The following is a 15581-nucleotide window of genomic DNA, read 5'->3' as shown; positions in this document are numbered from 1 at the left end:
ACGTGAAGTTTGCTTTTGAAAAGTTTTTCATGGTGGTTTCCTTGTCCGGGGGTGGGGGTGGAATGTGGATATCCAAAGTGATTTGTTTATGGTCAGATCTAACCAGTGAGGGGTTGTCCTCTGGTGTGGAACTCCGGTCGCCCATGTTGATGATGACCAGGTTCAATATGTTGTCACCTCTGGTGGGGGTGTTGACCAGTTGAACCAGGGCATTTGAGTTTATAAATTCTAGGAAATGTTGGGCAAGGGAGTTAGTACTTAAGTAGTTCTCCCAGTTAATGTTTGGGTAATTGAAATCATCCAATATTAGGGTGTTTGGTAGGACCTTTGTTTCCCAGTGTTTCCAGAAATACGGAATGGGGGCCCTGGGACATGGTGGGTGATTTGTAGCAAGCTGCAATTTGAATTGCAGTTTTGCTCATTGTTAGTTGCACGTGGATGATCTCTGAAGCATCGTGCTGTGCCACTATCCTGGAGGTGTGGGTATCCTTGATGAATATGGATACACCCCCGCCTTTTGTATTTCGGTTTGGATTCTGTGGCCAAAATGTATGGTATGAGTTGTAGCCTGGTAGTGCTGGGGTGCTCTCTGGAGCCTTAAACCAGGTTTCTGTTACTGCACATATATCGATTTTCTCCTTGAGGGGTGGGGAGATGAGCAGTTTAAGGAACAACAAGCATCCGCAGCAGAGTCACCCACCAGTGGCTGAGGCAAAATAGGAGCCAGCTTAACAACCAAAGACTACAATTTTGTGGATAGGGGAAGGTGAAAACAGAGGAGACTGGAGGTTGCTCTATTGGTAAGCCAAAAAAAGACCAATGTAAGCAGACACTGGAACCTGAATGAGTTGGCAAAAAAGAAAGTAGAGAACAAGTGGTGCTAAGGCAAGTAAACAACTGACAACCACCCACAAGCACAGTATTTTGCCCCCAAAACACAAAAACCCAAGCCCTCACTAAAACTCTAGTCAAAAACTAAAAATTGTTCCATAAAACAAAGTTCACAAAAGCATTAACAGGTCAATTCCCTTCGAAATGAAATGACAATCCATACAACATTAATTTTCCTACATAAATTCAACAAATTATTCAGAAAAACACAAGTTTTCCTCATGAAATTATGTTCAGTTGAAGGTTTTTCCCATATGGGGAACTTATCTGCTTAGCTCTGAAGTATCACTAGACGAACAGTTCAACAGGTACACAGAAGGAATGCTGTTCAGCATCAAAACAGCTCTGAAGCTTTTTGCTACCAAACTGCCCTTTTATGGAGCTCCACTTGAGCTCCATAGAGTTGCAGTTCATGGAAGGCATCCTTTAGCTTTGTGAAGTTAGCCGGTCCTCAACAGTAGGACCCATACAGCTTAGGCTAATAAAACAGTTATGTATGCACTGAACATCTAAATATTTCTGTATTAAAATACAGCATTTTCTTAAGCAACTATTCACCATCTCTGTGGCACAGACAAGTAAAGCCCTGATAACAGTCCGAGTGCCACAGAAACTGGATGGGGAAGGGCAGGCCTGAGTAGACAATGCCTTCTTAACCATTTGGATGGAATATTTATGCCTCTACCTGGAGGAGTGACATTTGCGGGTAACACCACCAAGTGTACACTTCATGTAGGAATGTGGATGTGGGAGCACAATCCACAGACAGCATCATCTAGCTAGGTAAAGCAGGTGAGCAGAAGCATGCACTAAATGACAGTCTACAGTAGATAGCACTGAGCCACTCCAGAGGAGGGCTTAGAAGAAAAAAACATTCTGGCATCCCACTGGGACCCAACCCATAATATCCACATTTCTCTCTCTTTCTTCTCATGCCATACCCACTTTTCTTGTGCATCAAGAAGTGAGAGAAACAAGTAGTCTGGGGAAGAGGGACTCAATGGTTACCAAGACATGATTAAACTAAAACAGTGCATAAACAGATACCCAAAACACTACTACTTTGTCAGGGAAATACTCTCACAGCTACAGGTAGTATTAGCCTCTTGACATTTACTATCTATTTTGCTTATAAACAAATCTCTCATATTGCAGACATGTCTCACAAATGTGACACTATGTCCCCAAGACATTCATAAATGAAACAGCCATCCTTATTTTACACTGTTATATACATTAAGGAATCAAATAAGTAGTCTACAAATTCAAATTTAACTTACCTGTCAGTAAGATCCACTGCAATGAAAGCAAATATATATAGAGGCCTGGTAAGAGCAATCATTTCATATTTATCCTGTGCTTGAAAGGTAGCACTTTCTGTAGGAGTCTTAATAATTAATGAATATTCACCAATGCATACTGTTATCCATCCAAACACAAAGACAATCACAGTTCCTCCAATATTATCATACAAAGAAGTAAGCCGGTCGGGGAGCAGATACCATGTTCCAAGTCCACACACTGCTCCAGCAAGGATGGAATGAAAAACAAAGTTTACTATGAACATTTTGCCAGGAATGATAAATGTTATTGTCTCTGGATCAGCACAGCCTGCAAATATGAATTCATCCTCATCCATTAAGATACTCTGATTTCTCTCTACAGTCACTGCTTTTAGTCTGGCACTCTTATTCACCATTGGTCTGGCGCACTTACTCACCATCTGGACAATAGAAGAGGCTATTAGCATCAAGCATCCTGACAATACAGCAGTGTAATAGTCTTCTAACACATGTAGTTGATATAACACTGTCCCTATGCCACCAAAAATCCATGGCATAAGGAAGAGAGTAATCTGGTTAGAATAAATATATGGTGGAGCACAGTATCCAAGCTTGAAATGCAGTCCTCCAAGGACAGTCTGTGGAAAACGCTTCCAAAAAAATTCACGTTTGTAATCATTCAGTAAGGTTACATCTGAACCCATTATCTGTCCAAAACGTGAAGACATCATTTTGTTGCGCAAGACATTATCTGCATAAAATAACCAGTACAGATGGTTTTTAGAAAAAGAATAATTACTTAATATACAAATATAGTTAATTATTTCAGCTACATATTTCAGAAACAAAATAATCCCGGTGAAATAGAAACAGTACAAACAAAAGCTGAAAAAAGGCCTAAACAGCCTGTAATCCAGTCAGCAACACAACAGTGTCAAAATAATAAAGCAAAATTTAAAAAAATCATGGTCTTGCAAAATGCTGTTTTCCCCCCTTCTTTCTACTGATTTGCATGCTACTTAATTGGGGAGGTGGGGCTGGTCTGTTGACACCTTTCAGCCACAAAGTACAGTTGCATAAGTAAACTTACCACAATAGTAGATGCTCAAATGATCACTGCTGCAGTAGCCTTAGTTATAAGAGTTATATACTGCCAAGGATATAATAGCTGCCCAGCTTCGGAGCACCTTCCACACTCCCAAATCACTAGTTAGCCTGAGCCGAGCTGACTAAAAGAAACAGTTTGGGCTCCGAGCCCTTTAGAGGTTTCATGTCAACAGACGAGGGGAGGAACAATAAATTACTTAAATAATAAATAAACAAGCAAGCATCCACACCCTGGCATGAAAACACACCAAAACAACAGGGGGGGGGGGGTGGAAGGAGAGAAAGGCTACCGCAGCCATGATCATTCCAACATCTACAATTATGCTAAGTTTACTTACGCAACTTTATTATATTCATTACATTTATCACTGCTGCAGTAGCCTTGGCTATAATGGTACATTACCCTAGCTTACTACATTTGGGAAGGAAAAGGGTCCAAGAGCACCTGGAGAATGGTCTTAGTAAAGAGTGGTCTAAATACATAGAAGGAATCAAGCTTGTAGTGTCTTGTAAAAATATAACCAAGTTGCTGCTTCTAGAATGCTCCTAGAATCCAACCCCTGACAAAAAGTCATCAGAGGCCAAAGCCCTGGTTGAGTGGATTTTGAACCTGCCTGGAATAGTTTGGTTGTGGTGAGAACTGAGACAACCATTTGAAAATAGTCTGTTTTGGCACAGAATATCACTTCTTCCTATCTTCACAAGAAATGAACAACTGACTCGAAGATATGAAAGATTTATTTCTTTCAAGATAGTACCAATTCATAGAGGTGAGTGCCTTGAACAGGGCAAGCACGTATCTATTTTACATTTATTTTAGATGCTTGCATCTGTCCTTGATTTCCCACTAACCATGCACTTTTATTCCTACTGAAACTGTCCCCCAAGCAAAGTCCAGGTGATGAGGAAGAAGGGAAGACCTGTATTTAGGGAAATGTGTTGTCTCCACCAAATGATTTTTCTTCTGACAAACCCCAGCATTGGAATTTGAAAAGAGATCGGATGCTCCACATGAGAAAGATATGGTATCTGAAGTCTTTCCAGGGTAATAATGAAAATCACAGATTTATGAGACCCCTAATCCTGAGGTATTCCCTCACAATGGGTGATTCTGATGTGGCCAGAGCTGGTTCTGAGACCACTCATCTTTTACTCTGGATCCCCCCTTGTGTAGCATCTATTACCACTATGGACTGGAGGTTAGCCATGGCCTCTGCGGCTGTTGGGAGTCATCTTAGTGGGCAAGGGACAGCCACTCTTGTCGGTCCTGGGAGAGGGAACAAGGAAGTCTTCCCTGTTAGTCAGAATTTTGTGCCTATACCTGGGAAAGTTGCTGCTGCCATTAAAACACTGTTGGCCCTATTTTTTCTGTAAAAATAAACACACAAATAAATAAAACACTCATATCTACTCTTCATTAAATTTCGTTAGGCAGAAGTAGTTTACTGGGTCTGACTCTGGATTTAATTCTTTTTCCAAGGTCATTTCTGGTAAAAGAAAGAGTATGGCTGTTTTCCTGAAGAGATTTAAGATTCTGAATCTGGACAGGAAAATGAAGGGGCAGATAACATTACATGGTTTTCTCCTCAGAGTTCTGATTCAGTCTCAGATGAGAGCTCAATTTCTGATTCCCCCTGTGAAGGTTTTTCTTTCTCTGAAACTGTGTTCAGAACGTCCTGTGTTTTCAGTGGGAGAATATAGAGTTTTCTCACTTCTTCAGAGAATACTGTGAGTGGTTGCAATGGAATTTCTAGAACCTTCTCTCATTCCTCCAGTTCTGTCAGCTTTGGAGGATGTGTGTGCGCGCCACTGTCTGCAATTCTCTTGAGTCAGCCTGCTGTCCTCAAAAAGGTGGAGAGAATGTATAAAATTCATTAGTCTTTTAAGTTTTTATGCACATTTCCTCATTACTTATGCTGATGCTTATCATCACATTTCTACTCATACAGATTTAGAGCATTTCTTAAAGTTTTGTGTGTGTAGCTCATATTGTTAATTATCTGGATTATCCACTGCAACAAAAATGTTCACAAATGTCTACCTCCAGTTATAGCTCCTTGCATGCTACATACTTAGACAACTTGCTTGTCTTTGCAGAGTCTCTTTGAAAGTGTCAGGAATCTCTAACTTGGATGAGAGCTCACTTACACAAGCTAGGATTTCAAGAGAACATTTCAAACGTGTTCTTTGACTCTTTCACATGAAGCTACAGATATTATAATTTAGTCTGTTTCAGTTTATCAGCACTGTTACTTGAAACCGTAAGATTTGATTCAGATATTGCTAACATCTATCTCCACTGTATGCTGCTACTATATAACCTGTTCAGCAGTTTTGTGTAATAAAAAGATAAAGTTCATTCCAGTTTTCTTCATTTATTCCAACTTCATTACAGTATCTTACAGGTTCATACAGTTTGTTCAGTTTGTACGAGTACATTAAAATAATAAATATTTTATGTGGAAGGTTTTCTCCAAAGGAACTTCTCTGCCAAGAAGAGGAAGAGCACAGACAAGACAGTCAAACCTCAAAACTTTGCAGAAGTGTGTTCTCTTCAACGGCAGGAAGACTCTGAAGAGCTTGGCATTCAAACCTGTTTGGATACATTGAAGGTGCCCTAAAGCTTTGGAAGCAGGCCAGCCGTTATATCCTTGGCAGGATATGACCACTATAGCTAAGGCTAATGTAGCAGTGATCAATATGACAAACATCCTATGATACATGCTTAACTACAGAAATTGATTAGAGATTTATTAAGTATAGAAATCACACCAAGTACAATAATCACAGCAGGAACAGGAGTTAATGTGCAATTGCTAGGACATTTACACGAATACAGCACATGACATTAATACACACTGTCCATGTTTGTGATCATACATACATGTACTGTTGTTGAAAATTAAATGTATGATGATTTTGTATAATTCTTGCAGATTTACAAATGAACCACTGTTCCTGTACAAGCTCACATACATGTTGACTTTAAATGGTCAACTAGCTGTCTCTGAAACCAAGAAAGTTATTTCTATTCAATAGTCTTGGGTAAGAGTACAATTTTACTGAAGGGATTTTCTGGCAAAGAGCAATTTTAATGTTAGAGCTCTTGCATGTTCAATTACAATGAACAATGAGCAGTAGGTGTTTCTAATTTGTTTGTGAGAAAGGAGAAATAGTCTACATGCAACATCTTGAATGCAAGAAAATTTATCAGGGTGGGGCATGCAGTAAATGACAGCAACTGACTTGCTGTATCGAGTGGTATTTCTCTCTTCTCAGGGCTATGAACCCTACAGACTTTACTAACAGTGTTAGAGCCTGACAACCATTCTAAGATGAGTTACGAGCAAAAAGAATTGGCGCATACTCCAGCTTGGGAATGGAAATACCATTCCCAATAGACCCTTTTCAGTCATGAGGGAGAACCTCTTCAAATTCATAGCTGAACTTAGTTGCTTCTGCACAATATCAGTGCAATGTTCAGCCTTAAATGACAGGAGAGAGTCAAAACCAGAAACCTTTGAAATTGTCTTATTTTTATAGTACCATTTCAAAGTACTATGACTTTGATATAAAGCCAATTTAACATTTACTGAAACCTTTGTGCAAGTTGTTTGCTTGCACCTCCATTCTAGTTTTGGCACTTAATGAATGAAGTTGGGTGCGATCAAGTGTTATTATTAAATCATGCACAGCGCAGATCAAGCCATTAACAAACAGAAAGATGAGCACAAGGAAGAAGACTCATCCAGACAGGACCCCTATTCTAAGGTTCCTTTTTCTAAGCTGAGTTACAACCAGAAAAGTTCAAATATTCAGGTAACTGGTCAGTCATTTAACTACAGCTTTTCAGACTCTAAAGGTAACTGAAAGCATTCCATGAACTTAAAGTCTAAAAATGTAGATTTGGTGAAAAAGGCCTTTCACAACACTTCTATAAACCAAATCCAGAATACTATCAATGGCTGTTGAAGCACTACAGCTTTTCCATGATGTTGTGTGTGGAAAATACCACATTTGTTGATGCATTTAATTATTACTCTTTCCAGAAGTTTAGCTAATGGATGACTTGTCGTACGGACAGTCTTTTGGGTTCAAAAATCTTAAGGAGAGGCATAATAAATAGATGTTTTAGAAGGGTAGGCACTATTTTAAAAGCAAGAGATATGATGAAGATGTAGCAGCTGTTTTTAGAAAGGAGGCATAATTCTGCTAGAATAGGCTTCTACTTTTGTTTTAATTGTTCTAAAAGGCTTTTAACAATTTTTAGCAAAACACAGAAAATGAAAGGGACATTTTGGAATGCCTTTGCTCAACAAATGCTTTAATATTGCATTTCTGTGGTAAGATGAGGCAGTGGGAAAGTGTGGTTAGCAGGTAGGGGGTTAAGTTAGCTCGGCTGTAGTAAGCTGAGAGAGACAATAAGTACACTAAACCAAAAAGACTTGCAAAGCTCGTCTAAAACAGGACCACTGGACCTTTTGGCAAACTCTGAAATTTCATGGAAAAAAGATTTCGGTAATGAAGGGAATAAAAATCCAAAGTTTTAGATCTCTAGGAAAGAAGATATTGCACAATTAGCTTTGAAATGCATCAAAAGCAAATCTAGAACACACAACAATAACTTCAAAGTACGGAGAAGTTAGTTCAAAGAAAGCTAGGATGGCATCCTGAATCCAAAATGGCTTATGTATTTAAACAAGACAACAAACTCTGTGTGAGAGAATGGGTGGGTGGTACGGGGAAAAAAAAAGTTGGACAAGTCTCAATAAAAAAAGAAACCCTGCAAATGACTGACACAACTACAATTGGTGCTTGGAATGTTGCTGCCTCTGACTGCACGCCTTGGGAAACTGGCAAGCAAGAATCTGCAGCAATACACACTAATGCAAACTCACTAATGTGACCCAAGTTAAATAACGCAATCCAAGCTACAAAAACTGTATTCTAGTCTTTAAAACATCATCTAAGCGAGGTTCGTGCACCAAAACAGGATTTTAACTGAATAAGATAACATGGGGTTGATAGAGATCTAAGAAGTGATAAGACAAATAAAACATAGAAATTCTCTTGGTGAAAGGGTAACAAAAAACACTATATTCTAAATTAACTAGTAACTTCAGCAGCTGCTGACTGACATATGATGGCATAGCAAATAATTTGCTGTATCCAGTCATATAATAAACTGTCCAAAATGTTCCAACAATAGCTTAAATGATCATCAGAATTTACAACTGAACAGTGGACCTAGCATATCTCTTGTCAACATTTGCAGAAAATAATCATGATCATTTTAGTTGAATAAAGAACTACTGAATGAATCAATGAATGGCAATCTTCCCTAATTTTAATAAAGCGTCCATCAGTCTTCGGTTTTATCTAGCAGACCAACATTAACTTATCCTCTAGAATGTGGTTTACACCAAGCATCACATTTGGTCTCAAGAAACAGTACATTCATCTTTGATGATGAAAGTTTAGAAAAACATGGGTTTTATTCCGAAATGTGGTAATGGGATTTATTTTCTAATGCTGACACTGCAGCACAGTACAAGAGAGCAGCTGTATTGCAGAGTTTACAGTCTTTCAGATGAGACTTTAAACCAAGGTACCCTCTTGTCTGTGATGGTGGTAATACAGATGACTATAAAGGCTCATATGGCACTTATCAAAACAAATAGCGTGCTTTATAAATATTTACATTAATTTTATACCATAAAAAAACTTTAAATCAGTTTATTTAATCTCATTTTGTTAATTTATACTTAGAATTAAGTTCTTTTGTGTTAATAACTTGTAAATAATCATATTTTTCCATTATTTACCCTCTATCCCCCACCTTTTCTTCCATGGCTATTTTATTTCAGCTAATACATCATACTCTATCATTTCCTTCTGCGTAACAAATTCTCACATTTTTTTCACGGCACTCATCACAACTGTACTTTATCCCATCAGTATCACATTTCTCTAATTTATCATACTTCTTACATCATATTCATATTTATACATTTAAACCCTTTTCATCTATATTCATTTTAAACATTTCCCAAAATTCTCTTAATTTTTGCAATCCAAAAAACAATGTTTTATTATTTTTTCATTGCAGTCAACATATTTTCTTCCTCCGTTACTTTATATTTCATAGTCCCTTTCACTGGTAAGGTGTCTAATAAATTCTCCACAAAAAAAAAAAAAAACCCTGTCATAACATTTTTTCCGTCTGTCTCGTATTTCCTTTTTTATCTTCGAATTCTTCCATGGGTACACCAAACACTCACTCATAACATTCTTTCCCATCAATTTCACTTATTTTAACTTCCATAATTTAATTTTATTTCCATATTCTTTTTCTTCCACTGTGTACCCTTTTCATTTATGTTCTCTTTTTCTTCTCATACATTTTTATACTTTTCATACAATAATTTGCTTATCATTTCTTTTTGACTTTTTTTTTTTTTTTTTTTTACCTTTTCCATTACCCACAATAAATACATAAATGCTAAAAGCACCACTGGATTTCCTTTAATTTCAAACCACATTCTTCTTTTTTTTATTATAAATTATCCCTCTTCTCACTGGGTTCACCCTTCAGCCACTAATGAGGTTAAAAAATATCTAACAACTATTCTTCCATTTGAATGGGAGATCTAGTCCCTAAACATACTATTTTTCCTAATACAGAAGTATTAAACAGGTATTTTTCTGAAATTATAAAACATTATCCACCAAGCTAACAATTCGTCCAATGTCTCTCTCTCCATTGACTTATATTTTTGTACTCAAATGATACCCTCAAAATCTTTATATTATTTCTTGTGAAACATATTCCATTTGTTTGTTTTTTTTAATCACGCCCAATTCCTTACATGTCACTGTTCAACTGCAGATCAGCTTTTTTAACAGCTTTTCAATCCTTGTTACAACCTCACTCATCCATCCCTCACTTTTGTGTCATCTGAACATGTCATACATATTGGGAATATAACATTTCCTTCCATCTTTCATCTTGCCCCCTCATTCTGCACTTGTCTGCATCACAGCATTCATTACTATGACAGATAAGCACATACTCTAACATCACTGCTCCTAATACTTTCTTTTCATCCATTTATCATAACTTGTACTCATGAATTTTCATACTACATTAATATTCTTTCTTCTATATCATATGCCTCTAAAATCTGCCACACTGCTTCATGACTCACTTTATCAAAGGCTTTAGCTATGTCACATGCTATTAGTCTTACTTCTTTATTTTCTTTTAGTATCATCTGCACTACTTCTTTCACTGCAATTATTTCTTTTACCTCTCCTTTTTATATCAGATGCCTTCTAAAATCTCAAATATGTATCCTTTTTTTAGTATTTTAATAAGTATCTGTAGTCAGTATTCCTCAGGGCTACAAGGCCTCCAATGTTTTATCTTTTCTTTCATCCTTTTCCATATAAATTTTATCACTCCATCATGCGTCTTCTTCCATTACACTTTTTCTCATCCGTTCCTTTAATATTTAAAAAATATATATTTTGTCTTTATTTCCTTTTAATACTCGTAACTTACACCATCTGATACTGGCATCAATTCATTCTTACCATCTTTTACCACCTCCTCTATTTCTTGCATTGTTATATCACTTTCTAAAAAAATCTTCACTTCTTTCAGATTTTTGCCCATCAGTTCCTCTTTTTCTACCTTCATTATTTCTTCTTGTTTGCATTTTGTCGCCTTTGCCATCTAAGATGGCATTAATTCTTAATTCTCATTTTTTACTTTTTGATAAAAAAAAAAAAAAAAGATGCAAACCCCCTCTTTCTTTTCAGAAAAAAATCTTTGCCTATATAACAATTTTTATTTTTTCTTTATTCTATTCATACATCTGTTTTTCTATTTCCCTTATTTTGCCATTTACTTGTTCTGTTTTTCACAATTTCTTAAAATGTCTATATTTCTTTTCTTTCCACTTCTAAATATATTTTATATTGCTGCTTGTACACTACTCACCACTGTCAATTTTCTTTATAAAATGGTCTCATTGTTGTATGAAATTTACATATTTTCCTCCATTATCTTTTCTTCATCCTTTTTAAACTCTGTAGTTAATCCCTTTATTCATGTTTATCTCCTTTATTTTGCTGTCTTCCCCTACTCTAGCCCATACTGCTCTATGATCTGAAAACGTTGCCATCTGTACTCCTCCCATTATTTCTTTCATGCCTTTAAAGTTATTTACATAATCAATTTCAGTCTTAAAATTTCCCCTTTTATATTTCCCTTCTCTATCTCCAGAATGTATTAATACCCTTAACATCTTACTATCTTATGTTATTTTTCCCTTTGGTTATAGTTAAAAATCTCATATCATCACTACTGCCATATTTACCAACACATTTTTTTTTTATTTCTTCAGATATTTTCTCTCTGTCACATTAAAATATGTATACATCACTATTAATCTTGTACGTTTTTGTTTCATTGTCATATCACATCAGTACCCTTTCCTGGTAGTGCTACTGTTATGTCCAGAATTATTTCCTCATTTTCTTTTTAAGAATTCACATTCTAGAACATGTCTCATTTCCCTGACCAAACAATTTGTACCCTCCCCCCATTCTGCTTGTATTATTTTCTTTCTTTTTTTTCTTTGTTGCATCTGGTACATAGTAATCCATTTTAATTTTTTATATCATTCCACCACCACCAAACCTCAAAGATAACTTCTAATGCTATTCACATTTAAATGCTAAAATTCCTATATCATACCTTTTATTTCTGTAAGTGTTTTACTTCCATATCTTTTTTGTCTTCTCTTAAGTCTCCCATCAACCGTTTTTTTCACCATCTTGTTCTTTTCTTCTTGTTTCAATTTCTTTCCCTTCTTCCTTTTCACTTTATAAAATTGTAAATCTGTTCTCTTCGTGTATGTTCATAACCTCAACTTGAACCATTATTTCTTTAACTGCCTCTTCATTGATTACCTTTGTTCAGTACACCCTTTCTCAAAGCTACTTTCTCTTTCAGCATCTTCTGTAATAATATTTATTTTATTTTACATTTGTTAACTGGGACAGTCCGACTGGACCAGATCCATTTACAGTGGAGGCCTGGGGAGAAAAGCTCCACCTATATTAACAGAAATACTAGAATTTAATACATAGTAGTAAAAACTGATAACACATTATAACCACAAAAATCCAGCTAGTAAGACAGAAATGTAAAACAGACAGAATACAACTCAGCAGCTGAACAAACTAAATACAATTAGCATTGAGAGTCATGACATACATCACGTTAAAATGAAATACCTATATTAAAGGGATAAAGAAAATATTGGAAGTAAACAACTGTAGCATTTACATTAGGCAAGTAATAGGCCTTTCAACTTTTCAGAGCTCAAGTAGTGCTTCATGGGCAAAGCCAGGTGCTTATGAGATGTGACTTTATAAAGTTTTTGAAGTGTGAGGTGGTGGGGATGGAGGTCAGTGATGGAGGGGAAGTTGTTCCAGTTTTTAGCAACAGTGTGGGAGAATAGTGCTTTTCCAGCAGTGTTGTTAGCCAAAAGTGATTTGTCACTAGAGCAGTGTGTGTGATATGTTGCATAGTAAGTAGTTGACTTAGTGATGGGGTTTTATCAGGATACTTCAGAATGTTACAGGCAATAACCAGTTGGTGGTAATTTAGTAGTTGAGGAAATTCTAACCATTTTATTTTAAGTCCCTTAGAGCTAGACAATGATGGGATCTGAAGGTGGCGTTATTAGCAAATTTGGCAATATTATTATAGCATGACTCAAGTTTGTCAAGGTCAAGTTTTCTGATATAGATAAGAATTAGTGTGGACAAAAGGTGAGTTTGAGTTAGGGTGATCCGTGCTTGATCTGAGAGGAAGTTTTTGTGTCTGTATAATGAGCCCATTTTTTGTGAATCTTTTTAATGGTTTGAAAGATATGAACATCAAAGAGAAGGTTTTGTCAATCTCAAAACTGAGGAGTTTGGTATGGGCAGAAGGAGAAATGATAATACCATTTTTGGAAGTAATAGAAAAGGAAAGAGGAGCAGACTTTGGGATTTGTTGGGTGTAAATAAAAGCAATTTAGTTTCATTAGTGTTCAGGATGAGTTGGATATTTGTGATCCAACTTCCCACAGAGCTAAAGGATTCCTGGGTCTGCTGTTGGAAAATGAAAAGAGAGGAGGGGTTGAGCAAATTAAAGTTGAATCACCCACATACTGTATAAGTGTGGCATGCTGGGTGGAGGTATGTAGATTATTAGTGTAGATAGAAAAAAAAAGTGATCCTAGTACTAAGCCTTGTGGTATACCAATGAAGGTTGAAAGCAGAGGAGATAGTGCCCCTTGCCATTGAAAAGATGGATACTCATCAGCTAGATAGCTCTTGAACCAGGCAAGAGTAGAGGGGGCAAAGGATAGGGACGCTAGTGAATCTAACAGCAGGGGGTGTGGGACCATATCAAATGCTTTGGATAGATGCAAAAAAATATAGCAGACGTATAGTAACAGTCATTTCTATGTTGGTTTACTAGATTGGTAAATGAGAGAAGAGCGGTAGTTTTACTGTGGTGTGGCCGGAACCTGTGTTGTGTGATGGAGAGGAGTTTTGTGTGTTCAGGAAATACATGACTTGAGAGTGAATAGCAGCTTGGAGAGGGGAGACAGAATAGCTACAGGACTGTAATTGGAGAAGTCACAGGAATTACCTCCTTTATGAAGAGGAATAATGTAAGACACTTACCACAGTTGAAGGATATAGTATTCTTTTATGGAGCGGTTTATGAGGCTAGAAACAGGGTAGGATAATGATTCTGCGGCTAGTTTTAGGAAGTTGGCAGGTAGATTATCAGCTGCAAGGGTAGTAGGTTTTAATTTCAAAAGTAGTTTTTTTAATTTTGGAGATGGTTATTAAATTTTGAGGCTATGTCCATGTTGTCATTAGTGGAGCTGGAGTAGTAGTTTTGTCTGGTTTAATTAGGGAGTTGATAGCTTGCCAAAACTTTTGAGGATTTTTTTTGAGTGTTTTGTTTGTACAGTAAGAAAGTAGTTCTGTTTATCAAGTTTAGTTTGCATTTTGGCATGATTCCTAAGCTGTTAGTGGTGCTGTTTGGCTTGGATGGCATCCCTCTTCCAGATTTTCCAGGTCTTATCTTTGGACTTCAATATGGCTTTTGTCTCTCTACTTCGCCATCGTGCAAAATTATTCATAACTCTAATTTTCCTGATCGGGGCAACTCTATTAAGAACATCAGCGAAGGTGCTATTAAGAGTCAACTGCCTTGTCTAAAGCAAGGGAAAATAATGGCTCCCAGTTACATTGTTTTAAAATAGTGTTTAGATCCTGGGGGGTTTAGGTTGCGGTCACTTCGGATTTGTCTATAAGTTATGGGCTTAGGTATGGTTGTACATTTGCATAGTAGGAATGTAGGAGGTGGTCACTAATACCGACAGCTTGTTTGGTAGTTTGCATAGGGCTATTGACCAGTGTTCAATCAAGGATGGACTCTTTTTGGGATTTTTTGTCAACTAGTGGGTTCCCAAAAAGGTTGAGAGAACCCATAGAGATTTATGTGGTTAGTGGGGCTGTTAGAATTGCAGGCCAACCAGTCAGTATTCAGATCGCCTAGTAGGACTGTTTCATGCGGGAGATTATCTGTAGTAATCCTCGATTAAAGGAGAGTTATTTCCTGGAGGGATGTAATAGCAGAGGAGGGAGGATTTCTTCATTTTGGGTAGTGGGTTTTAGCCATGTTTCTGTTATGGTCAGTATATCAGGAGTGTAGTGGGTTATGAATGCATGCAGGTCAGTTATTTTGTTAGATATACTTCTTATGTTGATATTAAGAATTAGTAGATCAGATATCTGTTTAGATTTGAGTACAGCTGTGAGCGGGCCTGGGTTTGGGTGTATATCCCCTGAGAGAAGAAGTCTTTTTGTGATAAATAAAATACATTTGATTATGTGAGTTCGTTCTGTGGTGAATTTAAATGTTTTTCTAGTACTACATCTTGGTAAGTAGGCCTTGTGTATATACAATACTTAATGATACCACAATAATGTAGAGGAGATGAAAAAGTGTGTGTGTATTTTAGGAGATGTGGAAACATGTGTTGTGTGGAATGTAGTGTTGTTCTAGTGATACATTAGTATGTATAGATGTGATGTAGGCTAGTGTTGTGAGGAATAGTGAGAGACGTTAGTGTGATATACATGATATCTGTGATTATGTTTGAATAGAGGTTTATCAGTCAGTTCTTGCAAAAGTGAAGGATATAAACTGAGTTCAAA

The 15581-nt window shown here is 36.8% G+C and overlaps 1 protein-coding gene across 1 annotated transcript in view; it reads right to left on the bottom strand.

Moving 5' to 3' along the window:
* PCNX4 (pecanex 4) overlaps nucleotides 1-15581 on the bottom strand; it is a 1626974-nt gene that overhangs the window by 1274319 nt on the left and 337074 nt on the right. Inside the window, exon 2 of the mRNA XM_044074466.1 lies at nucleotides 2172-2925. Within this exon, the coding sequence (XP_043930401.1) occupies nucleotides 2172-2925 (754 nt within the window). The remainder of the gene's footprint in view (nucleotides 1-2171; nucleotides 2926-15581) is intronic.

Source organism: Protopterus annectens, chromosome 6.part0 (assembly GCF_019279795.1).
Source record: "Protopterus annectens isolate FY-2018-M chromosome 6.part0, PAN1.0, whole genome shotgun sequence".
Taxonomy (NCBI): domain Eukaryota; kingdom Metazoa; phylum Chordata; order Ceratodontiformes; family Protopteridae; genus Protopterus; species Protopterus annectens.
This window is presented reverse-complemented; position numbering and strand designations above follow the sequence as displayed.